Source organism: Rosa chinensis, chromosome 7 (genome assembly GCF_002994745.2).
Source record: "Rosa chinensis cultivar Old Blush chromosome 7, RchiOBHm-V2, whole genome shotgun sequence".
NCBI lineage: Eukaryota > Viridiplantae > Streptophyta > Magnoliopsida > Rosales > Rosaceae > Rosa > Rosa chinensis.
The window spans coordinates 59023842-59043876 of NC_037094.1; the positions used below are offsets into that span (position 1 = coordinate 59023842).

The window sequence follows — 20035 nt, forward strand, 5'->3', positions numbered from 1 at the left end:
TATATATATATATATATATATATTGTATAATACGTTCTCTGAACTGTAGAGTATGCGGTTCTCCCATTGTTGGATCGGTAAGAGAGTCCATCTTGTAGTGAAATAATCCAAACTAAAGCATAATTTGGAGTAACCTAAATAGAAGGTTTCATGAATGCATCATATTTATGCAACTAGTTTTTCTGCACTTTCGCTGTTATCTTCATTTCAGTAAATGTACAGTCACATACATCACTAACATTAAACGTAATCCAAAACTTTGACATTGGTTTTTTTTTTTTTGGCCTTTTTATTTAATTTGGAGTAATATACTTCGGATTCAACATATTTTACCGAACACGCTTAGTTGCTTTAATTTGCAAGTGCGTGTGATTGTAATAGAGTGCATGAGCCCTTAAGTCCTCATGCTCATGGTACAAACTTATACTATTTCGGGACATTATACATTAATACAAGCTCAACTTGAACCGCTTATGTCACGCCCCTGATTTTACACACATGAAAATCGATATATATAACCCCATAATTATATATGCGTGAACGTCCAGTCATCAATACAAAATACCTGGAATCTTTTTCCCTTTAACTTACACAGATATTGATGCCCTGAACCCTCAAAGTTAATATAAACTCGCTCCATAGAGTTATATATTACAATGCTTACGAAATAGATTGTCAACAACAAAATAAAACGTAAATGCAGCTCAGAGTAACTATACAACGGAAGTCCTTAATCAACGGTAAAGTTACAAAAATGGCATCCTACCGTAAAACCGCAAAGGCGCTACCTCCGCTTCAGCCCCGATTATCCTAACCTGCAGGATTAACCCCTACACCGTTTGAATAGTGTACCGGGTTGCCACACAACAAACCCGGTAAGCTTTTGCAAGCCCGTATGAGTAACTCAAACCACACACAACTCACGCCAAAAATAAGGAAAACAACTCACGCTTTGATTCCTTAAAACACGAAATAAAGGAGAATAACTCACACTTTAATTTCCTTTCAAATCGAAATAAAAGAAAGCAACTCACACCTTGTTTCCTTTTAAAACGAAACATAGAAAACAACCCACACTTGAATTCTATCAATAAAACATAGAAAACAACGCACACCTTGAATTCTATCAGTTGTACCATAAGCGTACCCTAGAAAGCAACTCACACCTTGATTTCTATCAGTAAAACATAGAAAGCAACTCACTCCTTGATTTCTATCAGTAAAACATAGAAAACAACTCACACCTTGTTTCCTATCAAATGTACCATTATCGTACCATAGAAAGCAACTCACACCTTGATTTCTATCAAAACGTTAATAAGGAAAACAACTCACACCTTGTCCCCTTAAAAACCATTAATAAGGAAGCAACTCACACCTTGTTCCCTAAAAATACGTAATGTCATGAGTTGTAAATAACCAATTCCCGTTACCCCATGAATTACCTATATGGCAGACAGATTAGAGCTCTAACTGAAAAACGTAACCACTCGTCCGGCCAAAGACGTGGTCACCTGGTATTCTGCCCAAGGTCTCAGACCTTCGATCCTCGGGCCGCAATGTCCCTTGGAGCAAAACATTAAAGGAGTCGCATTGGACCCAAAATGTTACACAAATCACAACGCTTTTGAAAACAATCGAAATCAACATTTCCATAATTATTGTTTTCCGAAAAAGCCATAACACAAAACAATAAAAAGCATCAATTCATGCCTATTGTTTTCATACCCAAATCTCAACACTTTTCTCAAATCTCAACGCTTTTCAAAACAAATCGAAATCAATCATTTCCACAAATCATTTGTTTTCCAAAAGCCACACCCCAAAACAATAAAAAGCATCATTTCATGCACATTGTTTTCATAAATCCACAAACCACCAAAACATATATATTTCACGTAAACATATATCTACTAATACATGAATACGTATGTATATATATACATCCCATAATATATATATACACACATGTAATCATCTACTCTAAAGTGCCACTAATACCATCTATAGTTTGCAGTTAACTAAATAACTCTCAAAATAATAAGGGTATTCCCGTTCGTGAAATGAACTTCGTGAGATTACTCACCTCTGAATCCCGCTGCGTCTTCTATACAGAACCGAACTAGTACACTATCACCAACAACTCGTCCAATTCACCTTCTAGAAGCACCTATTCACCAATGATCTCAAATCAGTAACGATTCATAACCAATTTTAAGTCCGAAACCCCTGTTTTGAACTAAAATCCCCCAAAGTGGCGCCAATCGAGGCAAAACCACATCCGAGACCTCCCGAAGTCTCTGGAATACGTCCACGATCGATGTGACCAAACCACAAGTCGATCGGACGCTCAAATCCTCACGGATAGAATAATCGATCGGTATGAAATTGCAAAAATCATAACAATTCCATACGAACTCCAAAATTTGCATATTATATATCGAAACGCTCGTATCAACGAGTAGAACATATATAATACCAAAAACAGTTCCTTAAGTGGCCGGAACACTGCCGGAACACCGCCACAGACGGTGGTGCACCGCCGCCGGCCAAAAACTCATTATTTCACAAAACTCCCAACATCAAAAAGCTTCATCTAAGCATGCTTGTGAATTCTCATAACTGGATCGAAGTCAGAAAACAAGCCTAAGGGATCGAAAACTACCTCACAAGCCGTGAACAGTGATCCAATCCGAGTTGATCGAAGTTTCACGTGAATCGATCCAAACAACCACCAAGGATCGATCGGCGAGCTTGTTCTGAACTCAACCCAAGAAAATCGAAGCCGTGCCGACGTCGGAACTGTGTTTTCCGGTCGGGTCCGATTTCTCCAGTCTGCACCGCCTTGAACTGCCACCGAGACGGAGAATCGCCGTAAGAGAATACCAGAGGGACGACCAGACGGAGGAGACGACCCTGCTGGCCAAGTTTCAAGGCCGGAGACCGCCGCAGTTGGCCGGAAAAGTCGGGTCGGGTCAGGCGGTTTTCTTCGATACTGAGGGAGCGGACGAGAGAGAAGAGAGAGAGAAAAAAAAAGGCTTCCGGAAAAGGAAATGAGGAAATGAAAATATATTTCTGATTTTTCCTATATATACTAAAATGGAAACTTTTTCCAATAGCCATAACTTCCTCATACGAACTCCGATTCTCGCGATCCACATGTCCACGAACTCGTATCGACGCGCTCTACAACTTTCGTGAAGGAAGTTTTCGGAGAATCCCAACGAATAAAAAGTCAACCTTTGGCAACCCCCCTAAAACCATATTCTTCAATTAATTATTCGCCCGAAACACTTCCGCTCCATCCACGAGCCACGAAACCGTCCAATAGTTATAAAATTAATTCTGGAAAAATCCTCAGAAAATAATTATGAATTTCCGGCTTATATTTTGAGTTCCTACAAAGATCATATATACTTAAAGATATCAAACCAACCAAGTCTGAATTCGAAAACATTTTGCTTTATCTGCTGCGATGAAACAAAAAGATGGATAAGTATTTCATAAACCATTGAAATAAGGGAAAATTATCATTTACCCAATTTTTTGGTTAATTAACCCCACTTACCCAAACACTCTAAGAGATTGCCCACTTACCCAAATACTCTAAGAGATTATTTCCCTAATACCCAATTAAGTATTATTTTTATTCCTTTTTACTTATGTTTGAGACAATTTTGCCCTCTCCTTCTTTGTCACTTAGAGAGAGAAGTCATCCGCCACCGCCGGTGACCAGTGACCGGCCGCGGACTTCGTTGACGAACTCCGGCGACCGGTGACCGGAATTTGGAGATCGGTCACCGGAATCCCCAATCTGGTTACCGGACTGGTGACCGGATTCCGGCGTCTAAATTTATTGCCCCCTAATAATACCCAATAACTATATTATTGCCCCCCAATAATCATATTATTGCCTCCCAATAATCATATTATTGCCTCCTAATAATCATATTATTGCCACCAATAATCATATTATTGCCACCAATAATCATATTATTACCCTCCAATAATCATATTATTGCCCTCAAGTGAATTGCATAAACTCCCAAAACCAAAATGATTACACTATAGACACAATTGATTAACTTTTTTTTTCTTTTTTTCCTTCCCCATTATTAGAGCTCACAGTATACCAAAAAAAAAAAAAAAAGTGCTATGGGCACCCACCGGAGTGTGAGGCCGGTGCAGGAGTAGTCGGGGCATGGTTGTGTAAGGGGAGCGGAGTCGAATCGGGCTGGGATCAGAGTCGGATCGGCGTTGGGGCTGAGTTGTCGCAATGGGTCTTGGATCGTTGGATTGGTGGTTTGGGTGATGGCGGCGCTTGGAGGTTGAGACCGAGACGACTCCTTGCTCCCATTTACGACACCATCTACGTCGTCGTCTCCAATTGTGATTTCGGAAGCGCTCGACAGGTTCCTATCCGACCCGAATTCCCACATCGGGACCAGCGTCTCCGGGAGCTTCCAGAACGAGGGTTTGTTGGCCAATACTAGCGCGAGCAACAACGACTGGGATGGTGGGCTGGAGGTCGACGAAGATTGGGCTTGGGATGTGCTTGCCGGTGTCGGTCTCAGAGAAAGAGGTGTTGAGGGCGTCGTTGCTCAGCATCTGGCAGTTCAGCTGGGGAGAGAGAGAGAGAGAGAGAGAGAGAGAGAGAGAGAGAGAGAGAGAGAGAGAGAGAGAGAGAGAGAGAGAGTATGAGGACAATACTGTCAAACACTGTTGGATTGGGTAAATGGGGTTAAAAAAACTCTTAGTAGAGTAAGTGGGCAATTTTTAGGTTAAAATTGGGTATGTGGTCACGGCCCCTTGAAATAATTCCAATAATAATTAAATGACTATATGAATGTGAACTTAATTATGTAATAAGTTTGACTGATACGCTAGCAATTGGTATCCCTATTGCTCGTGGAGCCAAAAAAATAACTACTTCTTCTGCAGTACTCTCTATAGGGGACATTGTAATACGATCCCGGACCATTATACATGTGGTGGTCCAAATTGATGTCATTGGTCCATATGATTTGTACTTATTTCTTATTAGTCTATTAAGTTACATTTTTTTTCACCCCGCTGCATGATTCTCACTAAATTCAATAATATTATTAACTCAGACCACCACATGACATCTACCACCATAGAATAATTACACTATGTAAGTCGATATCTCTATATAGGCTGCAACTCTTGATACTCTATGAATGATCGATCTGTACCTCGACCAACCATCAACCATAACCAAGTCTGACAATGGTTTTGGCCACCGGCCAATAGATGCTGCCGTTAATTAATGCTTAGTTTTTCTCCCGGCATCTGCAGGTTAGATACTTATAACGTAACAGCAAAATTATTGAATCTCCAAGTACATAATTAATAAGTTTTCCTTTTTCTTCGTTACGGTTTACATATTCAACCCAAGAGAAAAGGATATGGACTTGTACAGATTGGAAGAATTAATGACGTACACGGTACATCAATACTAGCCTCACCTACACAAGCACACCCGATAAGAAAAGGAAGGCCACTGCCAGAAATTCAACTCGTACGTTTTAATAGTTTTGTTAGATTGCATTAAATACACTTTTTGTTTATTAAAAATAAAGTTGATAATAAATATCAAGGGTTGAGATTATTTTATAAGGGTTGGGTCACTTACACCGTCGGTGCATAGAATAATTTCCAATCAATTACCAAACAAAGAAAGAAGTTAATGAGTCGATGCCCAGAAAAAATGATGCATGGTTCGACTAATTAAGGCAAAAGGGAACCCCCTTCAAACCATGGAAAAGTAAATGCAGACATGCAGTCCAATACTGTAATGAATATGAACAATTAATATCGCAATCTAACGAGCAGCTCCCATAATTAGCTTCCACCTATATTCGCTATAATATGTTCGTGTACGTGTGCGTGTGTATATATATATGGGCACACACTCATACACAACTACAGAAGCGAGAAGCAACATAGCTTAATATAAGCTTAGCTTGAAGAAGATGGCAAGGCTACTTTGGGTGGTGCAGAAGCCGGTATATTTTCTGGGGAGGCAATGGAACGGTGTCGACATAGCTAGTGTTTTCACCCTTACTGCTATACATCTCCTTGCTCTTCTGGCTCCATTTTACTTCACTTGGTCTGCATTTTGGTTGGCGATAGTACTCTACTATGTCACCGGTGTGGGAATAACTCTATCTTTCCATAGAAATCTCGCCCACAAAAGTTTCAAGCTTCCCAAATGGCTCGAATACTTCTTCGCCTATTGTGCCGTTCATTCACTTCAGGTTCAGCCATACCTTAAATTTCATTTTTTGTTTTAATAGTTACGAATTTCACATTGGAAAAGCTGAAGCTTTTTCTATAATTTATAAAGTTATGGAGTTGGTTTTTGGTTTTATAGGGAAGTCCTCTTGAATGGGTTAGCTCACACAGGACTCACCACCAGTTTACGGACACCCCGAGCGACCCTCATACCCCTCTTAAGGGTTTCTGGTTTAGTCACATTGGTTGGATATTTGATTTTCGTAAACGTTTTGGAAGTGTATGTATAAGTCTCCTGTTCGATCTCCTCACTCACTGTTTCCAGTACAAATAAGAGTTGAGTTGTTTTTTTTTTTTTGTTGAACTAACACGTACGTATTTAATATTCATCAACTTAAATTGTGCAGTATGATGGACGGCTATACAATGTTGGAGATTTGAAAAAAAAAAACTACTATAAGTTTCTTCACTACACCTACCCTTATCACTGTATTGCTTGTGGAGTTGTACTCTATCGCACAGGAGGAATGCCTTACTTAGTTTGGGCACTGGTAATAGAATTTCTCTTTCCTTTTTTAATTTCTAAATGCATCGTCCTTTCCATTTAACCAATAGTTAACTATTACTTATTTGTTTTTATCATAATTTTATAGGCTGTGAGAACGGTATTTTTTCTCCATGTAACTTTTTCGATAAATTCGATTTGCCACATATGGGGAAACCAAGTATGGGATACTGTTGATTTGTCCAAAAACAATTGGTAATTAATAGTATTACATATTGTAGTTTTACTATGTACATCGTTCATGTATATGTTTCTCGGTGATTTATATAATGAATTTAAATAAATTGTGTTGTTTAGGTTATTTGGATTGCTAGCTCATGGAGAAGGTTGGCACAATAACCACCATGCTTTTGAGTACTCAGCTTGACAAGGTTTTGAATGGTGGCAAATTGATATTACTTAGTATCTGATAAGGTTTCTTGAAATTGTTGGTTTGGCAACTGACGTTAAGCTCCCGACTGAGTTTCAGAAGAATCGAAAAGCTTTATCAAACAAATTAAGTCAGTAGCATGGAACAAGAGGGAAGGTCAGATACAAAAGTGAAATGATTTAAAGGAATAGTTGCTCAGATTTAGTATGATCGATATAAGCATATGAGTACATGCATTGCTCTCTCTCTCTCTCTCTCTCTATATATATATATATATATATATATATATATATATATATATATATATATATAAACAAATTAAGTCAGTAGCATGGAACAAGAGGGAAGGTCAGATACAAAAGTGAAATGATTCAAAGGAAACCTAGTTGCTCAGATTTAGTATGATCGATATAAGCATATGAGTACATGCATTGTGCTCTCTCTCTCTCTCTCTCTCTCTATATATATATATATATATATATATATATATGTATATGTATATATTGGATTACAACATTGCTTTTGTTTCTCTGTGATCGATATCGTTTTATCAATATATCTCCTTTTGATGAGTACTATATACTAAGTGAATACCAGCCTGCAAATTAATATTGATCAAGTTTATTGCTCTCATGATTTAGTCAGCTCCCATTAATTTTTTTTTTCTTCGGTAAAGATATATAGATTAGATTCAATCTCAGTTCACATTGTAGGTGACTATCACAGCATGCGTGTGATATTTATTTATCTTCTGAATTGGTTACTAGCATTCACTGTTGGTACAGAGAATAATTTCCATTATAGGGGGAGGATTCATACGCATATCTAAAAATCTCCTACAAATACATTGTGTTGTACATGCCCACACTGGCTTTATTTTTTTATTGTTCATATCCCTATGCCAATGCAGTAACTAACTAATAAGCTTCTTTGCCAGAAATGCATTGATTGGTGTACGTTATCAGAGATGAATTACTAACTTCTGCTCCTCAATCAAAGGTTAATTTATATTCATCTTAGTTAGAACGGTAAGTTCTGGAATAGAATTGACAACATTTGGGCAGTATGCATATCTTCGATCTTGTATTTATGCACGTACCTCCAAAATGATTTCATGTACGTTATAGCATAGAGTAAGACGTCAAAATCTGGATTTAAAACTCGGAAAATACTTCAATACATTAATGTACCGATACATCAAGTAGACTAAGTTCAATACAGAGGTAGACTAGCTCGATACAAGGGTAGACTAACTCCATGCATGTCTACTTATGTACTGAGCTAGTCTACCTCTGTATTGAACTAATCTACTTGATGTATCGGTACATTAATATACTGTAGACAATCCCTTAAAACTCTCCTACTTTGAATACTTGAATAGCTTCTCTTTCTTTTGGAGTGGTATTCACAATATCTCTATAAGCTGATGAAGAATGCAATGACTTTTCACTAAAGGATTTATTTATTTATTTATTTATTTTTTAATAGTTTAGGGCATCTACATAGGGGAACTACTTTTCAATTACATTTTATTGATCTAAATCACTCAAGTTTTACACTATAGACATCGATCAATTCTGCAAATTTTCAGTATATTTAGAAATCTTTAAGATATGTAAAAGCGTAATTTAATAATAGTTTATGTTAGATAGTCAACTACTTCCCATCTCAAAGAAATCGAAAATGAAATGTTGCTTCCCCTCTCAAGAAGGAAACAAAATACCTACATGGTCAATTCGCTCCAATAAAAAACCCTCGGCTCCGGGAGAGTGTTTGCTTTTACTTTTAATCTTCTTTTTGTTGGAAGAGATTCCACGTTTGAATAAAGCGAGACTCTTAGTACCAAAAACAAATAAAATAGAGAAAATGGAAATACAAAAAAAGAAGGGCAAAATGGTTAAGATATATCAAGTAAGGGCATGCATAAACACCAACTCTCTACCCTTTACCTCACTACTAGTCATTCCTTGCTGTTACAATAATACAATGAAAGCAAGGAGCGGCTTTTAGAGCGCTTTATCCCAAAACGGCAAAACACTTTTTATATTTAGACGATCTCTCTGTTCCAACCAAAACCCTCAAATCTCCTTCAACACAATCACCAAACCCCAAGCCGTTGATTATTCAGGTCACTTCTCGCACTTTTTGATTTCCGCTAGGTTTTCCACATATGGGTGGATTTCGATTTTGGCTTTCAACAAGAACAATGACAAGGGTGTTGAGGCTCGTAAGTTCAGTGAGCTCCCGATGACCTATAGCACTGTACTAAATATGTTTGGCGAGTGAAAATTGATGGACTTTCAAATGCACAGGGTCAGTGCACGTAAATTGGCAATTTGGCACGTCCACTCCAATCAAATCTAACTGAAATGCATCCAACTGCCCATGCAGTTGAAACTCCAATGTTGTGTATGAAGAGAGATTATTCAGAGCATTTGCACCAACATAAATGAATGGTTAGATTGCATTAAATACACTTTTTGTTTATTAAAAATAAAGTTGATAATAAATATCAAGGGCTGAGATTATTTTATAAGAGTTGGGTCACTTACACCGTCGGTGCATAGAATAATTTCCAGTGTATGAAATTCTAATTCAGAAAAAGTGAACAGTCACCTCTTCAGTAAATTTTATCAAAATGGTTGTCCGAGGTCATTGCTGACCTTCCACTCGTACGAAATGAGCTGTTACCACAGCTAGAAAACGAGCACCATCCAAAACAACCTTCGAATAACACCTTCCGAGATGCACCAAATACAGGATACCCAACAATCGTGTCTCATTTCTGTTCCGCTATAGCAACAAAGAATCATGATGAGCACAACATTCGTTTCAAATTAATTAAGCACCCATGGAGTCTAACAAACTACACCCACATATTAAACTAAATCGAATATCGATTTTAATTCATTGGGGTTCTAGATTCCAAAAGAGGAAAGATGACATTGCTAAACACAATTCAAAAAGATGCAAAAGTGCATTTGCACAATGTGCAATCTCTTCTTCAGCCTAGAATTTTGTTTACAGAACAACCAGTACAACATTCATTTCGATAGAAGGAATTTCTACATGGATAACATGTTATAGTAAACCCAAAAAAATGGAAATCGAATAAACTAGAATTAATAGAATTCATTGAACAAAGTTGTGTTTACAGCTTTTTATATATTTTAACAGCTGCACAAGACTCCTAAGTGGCTCTCCATTATAACTTTTACCTATTTCGATCCTAAATATAGAGAGCAAGATGAGGCTCTCTATAATTTATAACATTCCTTTTTAGTTATTTTATGTAATTTTTAAATACATTTAAACTATTTAACCTTCCTTTAAAAAATAATATGAATTCAAAACTAGTTATAATAGATAGTATTGATGCAGACGTATTTCTAAAGTGGCTAGCCAAAATGACTTTTTAGCTACTATGGCTAAAATTTGACTCAAAAATGGCTATCATTGCTAAAGATGCTCTTATACCATAACCCACATGAAAGTTACTACAATGGAATTCGTCTACAATATGTAAATATACCGTATCTAGACATTGAATAAACTAATTTGATGACATTTTTATTCAGATATATACTAGCTTAGGCTCAGCCTTGTCTTTTTTTTTTTTTTTTTTTTCCCTGAACGTATTTTCCCTCTTGTAACGTAAACTGTAAACACGACATCGTTTTGGTTTTCCATTCTAACCCGCTTTCAGTTTCTTCCGGGCTTCAGGGCTCTTCTTCCTTTTCTCTGTTTCTCTTCCAAAGCTTGAAAATTTGAGGAGCCCCCCCATCACTGTTGTCTTTCGCAACCACGGTACACTCACTACTTCATTTCATCCTTCCTTTTCATAAAACAAATGCTTGTGCTTCTTGATTTCCTTTGTTATTCACACAAAAAATTATGCCTTTGTTATTCACACAAAAAATCCCCTTGTCAGGGAATACTGCAGATATTTACAGAGAGGTATGATTTGTCTCTGAGTTTGAAATCTCTCCCCCACCACCCCATCAAATGTGATCATCATTCTTTCTTTATAAAATACAGATAGTTAAGGGCTTGGGAGAGACTTTGGTGGGTGCATATCCTGGACGAGCCATGAGCTTCATAACCCAGAAAGCCAATCTAAACTCTCCTATTGTAAGGAAACTTTTAATATATCAGATGACAATATTTGCTTCATTCACAAATCGACATCTCAAGCATGATTATGGCTTTCAGGTTAATTGTTATCCAAGCAAGCCAATAGGGCTGTATACCAAGCAGTCTGTCATATTCAGAACAGACTCGCATGCTAAGGTTCTGGAAGGATATGCAGGTGCTGGGCTTCATGACAGGTTTGTCCTAAACTTAAATTTTAAATATGAATTAAGTAAAGAATGAAGAACTTTCATCTTTTCACTCCTTGACTGGAGGAGTCAGCTTCAGAAAGTTATGTACTTTTTAGATACATTTGGACGGTTTGTAAGGCAAGAAAAACCTAGGATATCTCACAATTAATTGGCATGATGCTGCGGCCAAAAGTTAAAACTATCCAGTCTTTGAAATCGCCAGTCAGTCATTGGTTACATTTCTTTGCCATCGATCAGAATTAGTGAAGTTCAAGTAGATTTATTTTGTTTGGCCTTGACAGTCAACTCTCCACAATCACTTGGTATAGGTGCAAAGAGGCAATTGACCATTTCAATTTCTGCATTCTTAGTAAAAGGGCATTTATTGGAAATGGAAGAATGCATGCGTTCAAAGTATTCTTTTGTCTTGCCTTCTTTAATGGTTGTCATAATGTCGCAATGTAATTATGGATAAAGACGAGAAGATTGTCTGGGATTACTCAAGTGATCGGATGATCTTTGATATGGGATGATCTTTGATAGGGGCTTCCAAGTCTCACTCTTCTCAAGAATTGCAGACGTGGGGAAGATATTAGAAGGCCTTTATGGTTGTCCTCAGGACATTGAAGGTGTGGTAAAAGATGGATTGATATACGTAGTTCAGTCAAGGCCACAAATCTAGCCTTTAGCGACCGCAGGTTATTATTTATGCTGAAACTAATTGATTTTCAAGGTAAGCATATGAATGTTCAGTTACTTTTGTTTAAGCATATGCCTAATAAATATTTGCATGAATTAATATAGTTACAGAATATTCCTTCAGAACTTTTTTCCTTTATTCTTATTTTTTTGGAACGGGAAGTTTGAATTTTAAATCTCTTCCAACATTTTGAATGGCATATATTACTCTACTAGCTTGCTTCTTCAACAATTAACATTTGGTTAGTAACCAGCTTGTGGTTGCCTGGTGGTATATCTGGGTCACTTACAGTTGCACCATCGTATGGGCAAACATTAGTGTTGATAATATGAATTCCATGTTGGAAAATAGAGACCTATTTTAAGGGATTCCAAGGTAAGAGTTAACTTCGTCCATTGTCAATTAGTTTTGGTTATGAAGCCAACATCTATTTTGAATTTTCACTACTTTATAATTTGTCTTTTGCATTATTGGTTCCCAAGAATCAACCTTCCTGGAATTGAGTCAACTTGCTCGGTTGTTGGGTCAAGTTGCTTTGAGTCAACCTTCCTGGAATTGTGAACATGACCATAATCAAAGTAGATGAAGATTCATTTTGTTGGCCTCTCGACACAGTAAACACTACAGTCACATGGTATAGGTGCAAAGAGTCAATTTGACCATTTGAGTTTCTGCATATTCATAGTGAAAAGGCATTTATTTGAAATGTAAGTGTTAATGCTTGGATCCGTGGGGATCTAATTAACGATAAGTAAGAGAGAGAGAGAGATTGACACGAAATGTATAGTGGTTCGTTTCCCGCTAAGGCGGGAAACTACGTCCACTTGAAAGCTTATACTAGTGTGTCGAGCCTTGCGGCCCAAGTGTATTACAAAGTGTGTAATGGAGTTCACCTGGAATCGTGGGAGGAGGGTTCCTTTTATAGGTGAAGGAAGCCATCTCCTTTACATTGTTTTCGATGTGGGACAAGTAACAACTATTCTAGTATAGAAATGCCTAGTGTGGAGGCAACTTGGCAAGGCCGGAAAGGTGGCTTCCTGGCGACGGATTTGCGACTTCCGGATACCGTAGCGTAGCTTGAACATAGGGCTACAAGATGCAAGTAGCGGTTGGGCCTCACCATGCCTTGTGGGTGTCCCAAAGAGGGTGTTAATTATGCTTGGTGAGATAGCAAACTAGTGTCACTAGTAGAGGTATCTACAAGTCCCCGAAGTCCCCAAGTAAGAGGAGCTTCTTGGTTGGGGAGTTATACACATGATGTCACCAAGCATAAGTAACCGGGCGGTACGGAGCCCCTACAAGTCCCCGAACTCCGTAAGCAAGAAGGGACTCGTAAACCTGCACAACAAAGACAAAAAACAAGCATATGTAGAATGTTCGTTGCATTGGGCAACAAATGTGAGTTGCACTGATATGCGTTGGCATATATGAGCGTAATAGTGCGCATATGGTCGTGTGAGAAAATGAATTGCATATGATAAATGCGTGACACGCGCAAGGAGACGAACGAGGTCGAGTTTGACGGGGTTATGCTCGCGAGATGCAAGTTGCATGAGCGCCGCGGAGGTATGCATTTGTAACTCATGAACGATGATCGCGAGTACGGTTGTGTTTGTTTGGTTGTCTCTCGTATTAATGGAACGCGAAAAGAATTTTGATTTGTCGCAATCGATAAACGACAAATGGTAGAAAAATTCAATGTTCCATTAACGTGTAGTGTGTCGAGTAGACATGAGTGTAAAGCTCGAGGATTGCCGGGAAGGCATGAGCGGTAAGCTCGGGGGTGCCGGGAAGGCATGAGCGGAAAGCTCGGGGTGCCGGGAAGGCATGAGCGGAAAGCTCGGGGGTGCCGGGAAGGCATGAGCGGAAGCTCGGGGGTGCCGGGAAGGCATGAGCGGAAGCTCGGGGGTGCCGGGAAGGCATGAGCGGAAGCTCGGGGGTGCAGGGGAGGCATGAGCGGAAGCTCGGGGGTGCCGGGAAGGCATGAGCGGAAGCTCGGGGTGCCGCGAAGGCATGAGCGGAAGCTCGGGGTGCCGCGAAGGCATGAGCGGAAGCTCGGGGTGCCGCGAAGGCATGAGCGGAAGCTCGGGGTGCCGCGAAGGCATGAGCGGAAGCTCGGGGTGCCGCGAAGGCATGAGCGGGAAGCTCGTGAGCGGAAGCTCAAGGGTTGCCAGGAAGGCATGAGCGGAAGCTCGGGGTGCCGGGAAGGCATGAGCGGGAAGCTCGTGAGCGGAAGCTCGTGGGTGCCGGGAAGGCATGAGCGGAAGCTCGGGGTGCCGCGAAGGCATGAGCGGAAGCTCAGGGTGCCGGGAAGGCATGAGCGGGAAGCTCGGGGTGCCGGGAAGGCATTAACGGGTAGCTCGACGGTGATGCCCTGAGGCATGAGCGTGACCGTTGCTAATTATGTTGGGCTGTATGTACAAGTCTCCGAAGTCCCCAGTCAAGGAGGGTGTTCTTGCGGGTTGATACCAAAGCGTAGCTTTGTGCCGTATATCAAGCATAATTAGTGCGAGTGCGTCGTCCATCTAGAATTGTTAGAGCGAACGCTTTTGCCCTTTCGGGTGGGCCCCTGCTAGGCCCTGCGAGGAGTCCCCCACTCCTGGCTATAGACCTCCGGATGGTCGGAAAATTGTTTGATGAGGGGAGCTGCGCGGAGCAGAGGGTGTTGGGTAGCGAGCCCAATCTTAGGTACCCAAGCGTCGGGGTTAACTGCCGGATCAATGGCTGCCGTGGGCTGTGTTAACTAGTCCCTAGCTGTTTTCTCGAAGGAGAAACTTGACTGCAATGCCGCGTAGCGGTCATTGTCATTATGAGGCGTTGCCTTACCGCCTGGCGGTTGTTTGAAAAATGATAAACACATAGAGCAAGTAATAAAATTTTGTTTGAGTGTCCCATACTTATTTAATTTTTGCAATTAAAAGAGAAGCATGGTATATGTGTATAGCATGTACTTGTAATGTGGATGCTAATATCATTTTTGCATTTTTGTAGATATGCTAATGGATCATTGAGATCGGTATGTGAAGCATGGCATATCTAGTACGTGAGATCTAGAAAGTGTTGCCAAATCTACGAAATGTTGTTGGCATGCTCAAAAGTTTATGGAAGCATGTAAAAGCATATCAAGTGTGATATTCTATAAGCATGCTAAGAAGTAGTAAAAGCATGTGATTGGCATGGCATTAGCTCAATTTGAAAGAGCGTAAAAGATAAGATATAGCGACTTATCTTATGCCAAGTTGGAGGCTAGCGGAGTTGGCCGAGCATGACGGTCCATTGCCTTGGTGGATAAAGTGCTCCGAGAATGTATGTCAACTCGTAGTTGAGGTTGAATGCTCGATAGAAATAATTGAATTTCCTTGAAACAAAATATATGATTAATATGTGGATTTGTAAAATCAACACCAATAGCTTGCATATGTCCTTTGATAAAGTTGTAAGCAAAGTGTATAAGTTGACATGAGATATTGAACTTAGATAGGCATAAATGTCATTTACACACGAAGAACAATGTGTCAAAGTATGAATGAGTACTTGTTGTTAGATTGCTAGCCCATAAATATAATCATATTGTCACAAGGTAATGAAGCCATGCAAAATGCATTTTCAGATTGTGAGCTACCGCCACTGACCATAAACTCATAGTAATGTAGAATTTGGTAGGGATATTGATTGAGACATTTGAATATTTGAAGAGAGCATTTAATTGATGTCATGCTGAATAGTAACTTCGGTACACATGTTTGGAGGATTATATGCATGGCACATGCATAAATTTGAACTAGCATAGTAATTGAAACATGTTGACTATGCCAACGCCGCCTGGGCTTAGCGAGCATCACCTTGTGGGATCCGGCTTCTCTGCTAGAAAAGAAGTTGCTAAGATCTGCTTGGATATCATTGTGAGCTCGCCACGTCAGCCTAACTCGATCTAATGGCTATTAAATTGACAACACAAAAAGCCATACACCACACAAACGTCGACGTTAGTACTTTAACGTCAACACTGGTTCGATTCAGATCTCGAGTCTCCTCGCATCTCCCTCTCTCTCTTCGCCCAATTTCCTCCTTCCCCTCACCATCTAGTCGTGAACTGAATCGAACAAGATCATGGTGGAAGTCGTCGGAGCTGAAGAAGCCGGTGTCACGGTCATGGTGGAAGTACTGCTCGACGGGAACCGGAACAGGAACGTAATCGTAGACTTGGGCGTGTATTTCAATTTAATTGATTTGGGTGTATTTCAATTTATTGGATTTGGGCGTGTTTTGTCGGGAGGTTGTAGGAATGAATTCTAAATTGTTTTGTTGATGCAGTAGATCGAATTTCAAGATTTTATTCATGGAGCTGATAGCTTCAAATGATACACTTTTGTTTGATAGAATGTCTGTGCAAAATCTTAATCTCGAATTCTGTCTTTTGTAGGGAGGAGGTTTTCCAAGTTGGTTGGAAGGAGGAAGTTGGGACGAGTCTGAAAGAATTGTCTGATATCTCACATTCGGAACAAAGATCCCAACCATCTTCATTGACTGTCGACAAGCCTAATGATAGGAAGAGGAGATATTGACGTTATCGTTTGCTGTTATACTAGATATCAAAACATTTTAAGTGCCTGTTTTTTTACAAAACAATTTCCTGATTTCATGCATGTATGTAGGGTTGTGAATCTATAGCATTTAGTGGTTTGGTTGGTAGCCCAGATGGTAAGAACAATGATTGGTCTGGACAGCCAGATCAAGTGAACTGTGTTTTAAGAGGGAGATATGTTCACAAAAGAAAAATAAAAATTGTTGCGTCTTATTATGAATGTGGTTAGAATACTTTGATAAGTAGAAAAAAGCTAGACTGTTGGTTCCAGTTGGGGGTTAGGATGCTGGTTCATTGATGAGGACATCATTGTCAAACCATTTAGGGTTTATGAGTGGAAGAAATGGAAAAGGAGAACATCTAGTGCACTGTTTTTGAATTTGTTTATCAAGCTAACAAAGACTTCTGGTATTATTGTTGTTGCAGTTGCCTACATATCCAACTACAATGTTCCTTGGTGAAAGTGATGGTGAAGGCATGAGTCTTGTATTATACTTTAAAGTTAGTGAAAATTTTGACACAGACATATCTCCTCAGTTTCAAGAATTTATCAAGGTATTTGAATATCTTCGCTGATCTTTCACTATTCACATTTTCTATTTTTGGTGGTGCATAGAGTGTAATTTTTGTGTTCATTCTTTGTTTAGTGTCACAGAGATTTGTTGAGGATGATACCGAAATGGTTAAGGGGTTCACAAAGGAGTCATTGGTTCCTTTCAGGGAAAGGCTAAAAATTTTGGCTGGATTGGTGAATCCAGACGAGCTCCAACTGAGTTCTGCTGGGAAGAAGCTGATAAGTGCTTATAATGATAAACCAGTGCTTTCGCGCCCTCAACACAATTTCTTCAGGGGGCCTAATTACTTTGAAATTGATCTAGACATACACAGGTTCAGCTACATCTCCAGGAAAGGGCTTGAATCATTCAGAGACAGATTGAAGAATGGGGTACTTCATGTGGGATTAACAATCCAGGTACATTAATTCGCTATTTTAGCACAATGTTACATCTACACTAGTTGAACAATCAAAACTAAGTGTGTTTAAACAACATTTCAGGCACAAAAACAAGAACTACCAGAGCAAGTCTTGTGTTGTATGCGCTTGAATAAGATTGATTTTGTAAACCATGGTCAAATACCTACTCTTGTTACCATGAATGACTGAGTTGGACAAGCACCAGTGGCGTCCTAGAGGGTTTGCAATAGTTTATTAGTCCGGCGGAGAAATTGATCAGAAGATGTATTTTTTGTTCTTTTTTTCTTTTTCTTTTTTGTAAACATTAGATCGTTAATACATATTCAATGGTGCAAAGGAGGGAATAAAGAAAAATGAGAAGCAAATGGATTATTAATTTGCAAAATGGCATCAAAATTTTGTACATATTTTACCAGTTATGCTTTATTACAACTCATTTGCCAACTTTCCTCTGTTATCATCCTTGAGCATACATAGTCGTAATCATGGTGACAAACCTCAGAAGAATGGAGTCTTATTTAAGGTTCTCAGAACAGAATAGATACCAAGTCAGAACAGAATGTACACAGTATAGCAGGAATCGCCAAGCCAAATGTAGAAACATTTTCCTGATATTCAAACATCAATACAATAATAACCATATAAAACAACATTACTGCATTTCCATATACAAAAGAATGCACATAAGACCATAAGTTATGAATCTCAATACAATATGCTTGTAAGCTAGTTTACATTTGAACCAGACTTCTTCCTTTCTTTCGTATTACCCCTTCTCTTTATACATCAGCATTGGGGTACTTGGCCTTGATCAAAACTACGGCCACAAGTGAAAAACAGATTCAGACAAAATCACTTGAGAGATTTCACTTGATCGTGGAAATATCAAATTTGGTTGACTGAAACACACAGAACTATGTTATTTGTTCTTCTTTTAAACGTAGACGCGCTACGGGCTGTTGGTCATTGTTTCGAGGATCCATCTTGCTAACTGAGGCATGCTTTTCAGTTCCCGGGTTGCCTGATCTTAGATTTGATGCATTGTTGTTGGCTGTGTAGAGGCTGCCAGATTTAGAAGCAGGTACATCATGATTATGTTTGCCCTCATATGTTGTAATGACGGCTTTAGGATCTGTTGCTGCTCTCTCTACGTGCTAACGTACATTGCATCCCTGGAATGTGCATTTATAATAGCTCCTGCAGATGAGTAAGACGACTCAGAAAATTCCACACCGAACATGCTAAAATCTATGAAATCTTCACATAAATGGAAAAGGGCAATAGAAACTAGAAATAGCTTCTAGGAAACTCACTCCCCTTCACCTGCTTCTGCCCATATTTCCGCCAATTGTAACCGTCATCATTAGGCTTGTCGACAGTCAATGAAGATGGTTGGGATCTTTGTTCCGAATGTGAGATATCAGACAATTCTTTCAGACTCGTCCCAACTTCCTCCTTCCAACCAACTTGGAAAACCTCCTCCTTACAAAAGACAGAATTCGAGATTAAGATTTTGCACAGACATTCTATCAAACAAAAGTGTATCATTTGAAGCTATCAGCTCCATGAATAAAATCTTGAAATTCGATCTACTGCATCAACAAAACAATTTAGAATTCATTCCTACAACCTCCCGACAAAACACGCCCAAATCCAATAAATTGAAATACACCCAAATCAATTAAATTGAAATACATGCCCAAGTCTACGATTACGTTCCTGTTCCGGTTCCCGTCGAGCAGTACTTCCACCATGACCGTGACACCGGCTTCTTCAGCTCCGACGACTTCCACCATGATCTTGTTCGATTCAGTTCACGACTAGATGGTGAGGGGAAGGAGGAAATTGGGCGAAGAGAGAGAGGGAGATGCGAGGAGACTCGAGATCTGAATCGAACCAGTGTTGACGTTAAAGTACTAACGTCGACGTTTGTGTGGTGTATGGCTTTTTGTGTTGTCAATTTAATAGCCATTAGATCGAGTTAGGCTGACGTGGCGAGCTCACAATGATATCCAAGCAGATCTTAGCAACTTCTTTTCTAGCAGAGAAGCCGGATCCCACGTTGTGGTAGCCATACTTTAATTCGAACTGGTATATTGCACATGTGAGCTACTGAGCTAGTCTGTGGCATTTTCCACTTAGAGCATGCATATCATCATCTCAACTATATATAATTATATGTGTATGTGTCGAGAGTGAACTGCCATCGATATCAATAGACATGCCAATAAACAAATGTTATTTGGGTATAATATGGCA

General features: G+C 39.4%; 3 protein-coding genes and 1 pseudogene across 3 annotated transcripts in view; all 4 read left to right on the plus strand.

Moving 5' to 3' along the window:
* Positions 1 to 5966: 5966 nt before the first annotated feature.
* On the plus strand, positions 5967 to 7331 carry LOC112178275 (annotated as a pseudogene).
* A 3546-nt stretch (positions 7332 to 10877) lies between these two features.
* The window catches only part of LOC112176908 (alpha-glucan water dikinase 2), a 94255-nt gene continuing 85097 nt past the window's right edge, over positions 10878 to 20035 (plus strand). The window contains exon 1 of the mRNA XM_040510711.1: positions 10878 to 11000. The gene's annotated coding sequence lies outside the window, so the exon portion shown is untranslated. The remainder of the gene's footprint in view (positions 11001 to 20035) is intronic.
* LOC121050685 lies at positions 11283 to 17311 on the plus strand. Its single transcript, XM_040511535.1, has 2 exons — positions 11283 to 11521; positions 16639 to 17311. The coding sequence occupies exons 1-2, from the start codon at positions 11283 to 11285 to the stop codon at positions 16778 to 16780; spliced, it is 381 nt and encodes a 126-aa protein (XP_040367469.1). The 3' UTR covers positions 16781 to 17311.
* LOC112178276 lies at positions 17197 to 18139 on the plus strand (the record flags this gene model as incomplete). Its single annotated transcript, XM_024316441.2, has 3 exons — positions 17197 to 17355; positions 17456 to 17773; positions 17858 to 18139. Coding segments are annotated over 3 exons (585 nt in total), but the record flags the coding sequence as incomplete, so codon positions are not given.